Source organism: Nanorana parkeri, unplaced genomic scaffold (genome assembly GCF_000935625.1).
Source record: "Nanorana parkeri isolate BGI_ZX_2015 unplaced genomic scaffold, ASM93562v1 scaffold2542, whole genome shotgun sequence".
Taxonomy (NCBI): Eukaryota; Metazoa; Chordata; class Amphibia; order Anura; family Dicroglossidae; genus Nanorana; species Nanorana parkeri.
Window position 1 is genome coordinate 122164 of NW_017308810.1, and position 7861 is coordinate 130024.

At 41.5% G+C, this 7861-nt stretch overlaps 1 protein-coding gene across 1 annotated transcript in view; it reads left to right on the top strand.

Moving 5' to 3' along the window:
* The window catches only part of LOC108801879 (polypeptide N-acetylgalactosaminyltransferase 9-like), a gene marked incomplete at its 3' end in the record, with an annotated part of 47693 nt that extends 41823 nt beyond the window's left edge, over window positions 1–5870 (top strand). Inside the window, exon 3 of the mRNA XM_018573789.1 lies at window positions 5642–5870. Within this exon, the coding sequence (XP_018429291.1) occupies window positions 5642–5870 (229 nt within the window). The remainder of the gene's footprint in view (window positions 1–5641) is intronic.
* Between the last annotated feature and the right edge of the window lie 1991 nt (window positions 5871–7861).

Consider the following 7861-nt stretch of genomic DNA (forward strand, 5'->3'; position numbering starts at 1 on the left):
TATATATATATACTGTATCTCATGCTGTTTAAATACTAGAACATTGGGCATCAGGTATCTTCATAAATGCTGGAAAGTCCCCACAGTGAAGAAGGAGGTGTCCTTTGAAAGACACTTTCTAGTAGTATATCAGATGAATGTCATGCATGTAAAAGGATGTGTACTAAGTATTCCACAGTGGAGGAGGCAGTATTAGGATTCATTCTAGCATGGTGTATTGGACAAAATTTGAGCATGCTGCGTCCTTGGTGCCGGTCCCAGCAAATTCCACCTTTAAAAAATATAAGGAAATGCAGAAATGCATATCACAATTGTGTTAAATGTACCAAACACATAGCACATGGCAACCACCATGCTTGAAAAAATGCAGAGGTGTGGATTTAGCCAAAAGCTATGGCTTGCAATGTTTTCAACAATTATTTGTCAGTTTAATTTTCGTTTTTTGTTTTCACAGTATAGGCTTTTTAAAATGAAGTTCTGCATATAGGGTACATTTGTAGTAGCTGTTACACAGAGCTTTGGCAAATTGAAGTAGACCACAGCAACTAATCAGAATGCATCGTTCCTTGGTAGTAAATAGCTAAAAGCAACAGTATCGTTTTATTGGTTGTTATAGGTAACACCTCATCATTTTGCACTGTATTGTCCGAGAAACGTCCATAAGTTTGCTTACTTTATTCAGAAGCAATATGTACTGTGCTGTGTTGGGAAAAACATCCCTGTGCCGTAGAGCAGTGTTTGAGCCCCTAATGCAGTCCTAAATATTAGAGATGTGGCAACAAGAATTTGACCTTGATCATGTCAATGGACCTGTTTGAAGCTTTGCAAACTTGCCTGAAAGGAGTTTTGCAACATTTACAGTTATTAGTAAACTTTAGCAGTCCATGGTCTCTTTAAAAAGCAGACTCTGAAATAATAATCTAGTGGTTCCTTCATCCCTACTAAACCCAACAACAAACTGAACTAGAAGGGTAACCTGGATAGGCACAAGGTGGGCCTAGCTGATTTCTGAAAATCCAAATGTTTCATTATTAAACAGTTATATTATAATATTGTGAGAAGTATCTCTACAAAAGGTTTCTTTGATTAGTATTTAACTATTGATAAGGCCTGTTTTTGGTCTGATAACTGTAATCTATGGCAATGGGTGTCTCTGTTGACAAGGTACATTTGCAGTAGTTGTTACATTTCTGTAGGTATGTTGCATTACAGCCACTGCTGTTCACTTATCAATACAGTACAGGAGTATAGGAGTTAAGCTGCTGATGTTATTGACGCACAGACAGATGCATAGCACAGTGAGATATCTAAGATTAATGACCTGTGCCTAACGTTCCACACTCCACTAGAGTACTGGGTTGCTACTCCCTCTGGTCCCTTTAATAGACAGATTTCTACAGTTACTTGATGGAGCAAGGTGTTCTTAATTACTTTTCTATAAAACTCCTAACTTTCAGTGTTAACCCTTATAATACATAAGTGCCTGCCATCAATTAATTTTCTTCTTCGCTCCCTACCCTCTGCCATGCTGCTTTAGACACACTGAGGTGATTATTATAAGGGAAGACCCTGATGTGAAGTGGACTCCTGAGGTGAAAGGAGGGGGACCCTAGATATTTTGTTTTCTTTTGCGTGGGGTCTCCCGTTAAAATCTACACCAGACCCCTATCTGGTTTTGGGAAATCCACACGTAATTTTTTACATTTACTTTTTTACATTTTAGACCTGGGTGCCATGAGAATTTGCATACTTTTATGGGTGCCGTAACTGAAGAAAAGTTGAGAAATGCTGGCCCTTTTACATCCTTGTAGTGTATTAATGCATGTCATTACGCATATTAGCGTGTGCTGCTTTAAAGCAGCTTATTCATTTGAATGGGCTTCCTAACACACCAAAGCACACAAAAAAAGTGCATGCACTATATTTAGCAATGCAGCACACCACAACACTGCAACGCAGGTGCGTTGGATTGCCATCCAGAATAATTGGTACCGTGGGGCACCAAGACGCATTATGTGTGTTACCCGAGTGTTACCACAATGCAACTTTATGAATTTGGCCTACAGTACTACATACACATTCTTAACTGCATGAACTGGGAATTATTTCATCCTGTGTTAGTTTACATTAAAAAGGTGGAAAGATGCCAAGTCTGGTGCCAGAGGAAATGTGAGAGGAATTCCAATGTTATTACCTCTGGTTAAAATGTGAAGATAAATTTGTACACACACAGTACCTGCAGCGACAGGGGTCAGTGAGTGCTTGTTTTAAAGGTCTTCTGTTGCTTGTTAGGAATATGTAAATAATTTCAAGTTCATAGCCTGGTGCACGCGAAGTAGGCATGGAAGTGACTGTTGGACAAAATGTGAGCAAGATGGCACTGTGTAGAGCACTGCACCAGAGTATCTTAGTAGAAGAACATGGTCTGATACGCACATTACATTTGTTTCTTAGGAACAATGTAATCCATTGTGATGTTCATTGATGACATTCTTTTTAAAGCTGAACTCCAGGTATAAATGTATATATATATATATATACTTATATTGGTCCAGCATGCCCCAATGTAACTATGTATACTATATACCTGGAAGGGCCATGGGGATCCTGTAAAACACTGTAGTAGCCACAGCTACAGCGATCTTCCAGGAACCTGTACAGCCACTGTGCTGAGCAACTTCCTCTCTGCTGTTAAAACACAGAGGGTCTCTCACTTGGCACAGCAGCCATTCGGCAAACAGTTAGTATTTTTATGAAATATTTATCCGATTGGATGAGGGGCGGTGACATCACAACAACTTAAGAAGTAGCATAAACTATCTTTCATTGTTCTGCATAATCATAATTACTGAAAGCTAAATTCTGATTGGGTGCTACATGTAATGAATATCTTAGCTCTTTGCACTTATCAAATAAGAACTAAAAAATGATTACTAGTTGCAAGAAGGAAAAAGAAGATAGGAGTCGGTATAGGAGCTTTTCATTGCTAAACACTTTATGGCCTGGATCAGCTTGTAAAAAATCTGTTTGCTCCTGGGAAAATTAGCATTTTAAGATTTCAAATTATTTTCCTAAGGATTAAGTTACAGCAGTGTTTTTGGCACATCCAGAATCTCCTAAATGCTTGTTATATACTTCAAAGGCAAACTGTTACAGGGAAGATTGTTAGACTTGTGCAAGTGTGCTGATTTGTACTGTTATCAAAGTGCCAGCAGGTTCCAAAGAAAGAAATGTGATGGATCCCTGGGGCCTTCTGGGAGACTGGAAGTAGCAGATAGCTCTGCTGCTCACTGCATACTAAGCTGTAGATTTAGAAAAAAGGTGGGCTGTGGCCATTTACATCTAGTCAATATATCTTGTTATATAAGAATTCTCACAGCACTGCTAACTTTCTCTATTTTAGGTTCCTAGTAATGAATAAAAAAGAACTTCAGAGGAGTTTGTTTTGTCAGTTTCTACAATCCAACACACAACACCATAGGAACAAAAAGGACAGCAGACGATTTCAGAGCACCTGTACACACCAAGATACGGCCAAATCCACATGTTAGTTTACTGCACTACTTTATGTATACTTGTTAGCCATCCTTTTACAAAGGTAACATTATCCTTCTGCTTTAAGCACATAGTAACTGCTGTTTCCTCTTTTTTATGATTGTTGAGATTTCCTCCAGTCAGTGCTATGTGCTTTAGCTCCATTTATAGCGGGGAAACAACATAATCTCGACATAAGCCCTTTGGGCGTGTTCTTTATGCCCTGGCATTGACGTGATTATTGGAATCAATTTTTAGCAGCAGGCTCAGGGCTACTTAGCAAAAGTGATCACTTTTACAGAACTTTACAGCACTGACATTATGCCACATAACACCATGGTATTGCCACGCACACGACCCTAGCATTGGGGGCCTATGAGACCTGCAGTGCTTACACCTGGAGCAAACCAGAAGCTCAGTGAGAGATGTTCTAATCCCAATGTCTAAACAAGTTGATTTCCAAGACATGGAAAAAAAACTGCCAGTTGGGGGTTTGCTACTGAGGCAAAGGAGTGTTTACTCCTGTAAACCTGGCACTGTCATTGTGCCAATGTGATTACCTTACAATGTCACAACATAAACATAAACAATCAATGAAGGCCTGGGCCTGTTGGAACTCGGAAAGCCTTCATGTGTGCATGGGAAGGGAGGGAGGGTTGATGTCACCTTAAAGGAGCCTAAAGAATAACTGCACCCTGTTTTAAAGTGCACTTATCTTTTAACTCCCCATTTCTTAAGACATATGTCATATTGTGACCCTCTGTGCAAATTCTTCCTAACAGAAGATCTTATTTCCTCTGGAGAAGACATGCAACTGTCTGTTCTGTGTTTGGAAGGTCCCAATTAAAATCCCTTCCTTAAATCAACACATAAGGGTAATAGAATCATTGACACAGATCATAGAAACTCAGGCCGCAGTGTCAGTCAACGAAATGTTACTGGGGGAAGGGGGTGAAGAAGGTATATGATCTGCTACCAACATGCACTGCTATTCTGTTACCTGTAGTTTCACGAACATTTAAGGCTATTCTGTAACCTGTAGTTCCACAAACGTAGTCTTCGCCTACCTGGCTGTTGCACTAGACTGCCAGTTGATATAGTAGCTTCTCGGCTTGTCAGCCAGTTCTTCCAATGGCCCTGCCAGGACTTCAACGCTCCCTGAAGCAATGCTGGGTGTGTCCTCTGGCCAATAGCATTTTTAACCTCCAGCCTTTAAAGTGACTGGTGCTATGTCTTCTCACCAGCTACCCTTTGTTACAAAGAGCTATAATACTTGTACATTATTGTTTTGTGCAAAACAAACAAAAAGGACAGTACCTTCTCCTCGTGATGTATATAAAATGTATTTAATAAATAATAAAAAGACTAACTAACTACTACTGTACATCATAACTCTGATGAAGGGGGTATGCCCCAAAAACATGTCAGTTTTTCATGGTAACAGGCAGGATTGGTCCTAGGGTTGCCACCCACCCATTTTTCACCCTTGACAGTCCAACAGCCCACCTGAGAGCTGCACAGCCCATCTGAGAGCCCGCACAGGCCACCAGGCAACCTGGAGACATTAGGGCACCAACCCAGAACAGCACAGAGTATGTAGCTTCATATTATTTTGTATTGCTGTATAATGTATTGCTGGGATTTGTAGTCCACTATAGCTGGTCTCCGTACTCCCTCCCCTGGCTGCCTCTCCTCGCTCTCTCCTCTATACTCTAAAAAAAAATATTTGGGTTTCACTTGATGAAAAGGTGGCAACCAACCGTTTGTCAGTACATTGGTTCTTTGCTGTGACATGTGATGTTTGGATGCAGGATACCAGTACATGCATATATGATAATCTCCTTTTGTGAGTAGTTTTAATGTTTTTATTATTTAATAAATACATTTGATATACTCCACGAGGAGAAGGTGCTGTCCTTTTTGTTTGTTTTGCATGTATTTGAAGATTTCCCTGTCAGATGTGGTCTGCTGCCTCCCTCCAAGGATCACCATTTTGTTTGAAGAGAGTTATGGTACACTGTTAGCACTGGCTATTATATGCACATTATTGTTTGGTGCCTGCTTCGACCTCTGCTTGGACCTGACTACTCTTTTTATTGCCACATAGCTGTACCCCTGCCAGGACCTTACTACTTTCTCATTTGCTGCCTGCCAAGACCCCTGCCTTGCCACCTAGTGTACAGTCTCTAGCCATCCTTGTTCCTGCTACCCATTGGTGGGGTGATCATGAGCTCCATGAACTAGTGAAGCAAACTGGAACCACTTGGGTCTCTGACCCATCTCCACCTTCAGGAGCTCTGGTGAAGACCTACTATCACTTAGACCTTGTCCCTTGGGTGAACCTGTGTCACCTGCTAGGGAGCCACTGTAACAGTCAAGTTAGGGTTGCTCCACTATAGAAAGAACAATCTCCCCTTCCCAGAAATCCGTAGGTTGTGTATAAATTGGAAGCAGATGCCCAGCCTAATTTCCTGACACTCATTTTACTCCGGCCACTGTCCCTGTTGCTAGGACACAGAGTCTTGCCCTGAAGTAAAATGTAATATTTTACATAGATGAACAATTACTTTTGGTGTGATAACTGCTATTGTTATCAATTAGCCCTGTCTGGTTTAGCCCAAGGGGGGTCCCCCTTTATTACATACTGTATCTATATACATAAATGTATGTATTCTATGAACAGATAGTGGGTAATGCAGACGCTGTCAAATGTGTGGCTGGCTAGTTAGCTAGCCAGCCACACATTTGGGAAACACCCATAAAAGAGTTACCATAGTCATTCACAGATATGATTAAAAACACATTTTTATATAAGCAGCATGGCACACTGCTTCAGGGCATACCAATTAAAAATGTACAACGACAAATACTAAAAGTGCAAAACCAGTACTCTGTCTTTACATATTCTGTATGTTTTAATTGCTATGTCTTGAGAAAGTAGGCCATGCTGCTAAGACAAAAAAAAGTTCTTCACATTCCCTACATGATTCCCAGTTTATTGTTGCTGAACATTTGTTTGAGGGCTGTGCCATGAATGCACTGGGTCGCATACGCAAAGCTTCCCCGCATTTTGAGGTGAGGGGGATGCCAATAATTACAATGACACCGCAGACACGCCTCCCACCCGCAGAGTGATTGCTCGCACTGGAATGCGTGGTACCGCAATGCCCTGCATTCCATTGTGGTGCAATCGCTAAAAATCGTGCACGCGCTATTTTTTGTGATCGCACCTCAATGGAACGCAGGAGGGTTTGTGCATGCAGGTTGGGTTTACTTACAGGGAGAAAACAATGCCTCAGGCTCAGTAGCTGGTTATGTTAATTGAAGTGGGGGGTATGAGGGTTTGTTTACTCACTGGAGTAAACAATGCCTCAGGCTCAGTATTTTTGTTAATTGAATTGGGGTGCCCAAAACTGTTAAATATTCTAGGTTCCCATTTGGGCTTAATTTGGGAAATTGTGAAAGAAAAAATCCTAAAGCTTTGCTTTAAAGTAGGGATGTCCTGATACCAGTACTAGCATCGGTATCGGGACCGATACAGGGCATTTTGACAAGTACTTGTACTTGTCAAAATGCCCCGATACATAGCGCCGAAACTTGCGCAATCTTTTTTCCCTTACCTTCCGGCTGCTGTTCGGGAGAGCAGCGGCGAGTCAACGCTGGCCGGTGGGAGGAGCTCCAAGTGGGGTCCTAATTTAGCTGGCTGGCAACCGGGCAGTCGCCGGCCAGCTAAATTGGGACCCCCACCTGGAGCTCCTCCCACCAGACCAGCGCTGACTCACCGCTGCTCTCCCGCACAGTCCCGACTACGACCTCACCAGCGAGGCACATCGTGAGGCACCGGCCATCATCCAGCAGTGAGTGAGGGCAAGGGGAGTCCCTATGAAGAATCTATTAATATTAGCAGAGGATCATTTCAAATCTATAACTCTATTACTGCAGTATACTTTATATGTACTACATATATACAGTACATATTCCCAATACGCTGCAGCAATAGATTTACAATTGTCCTCTGCTAATATTAATAGGTTAAATGATCCGTAGTACATGTCATGTACTATGGATCATTTAACCCATTCGTGTTAGCCGAGGATAATTGTAAATCTATTGCTGCAGTGTACTCTATATGTAGTACATATTACATGTACAGTATGTTACACACGTCCAGTACACTGCAGCACTAGATTTACAATTATCCCCTGCTAATATGAATAGGTTAAAAGATCCATAGTACATAATATTTAGTTGTACTATGGATCATTTAACCTATTCATGTTAGCAGGGGAGAATTGTGAGCGCCTCCTACAAGCTGAGCACCGAGACG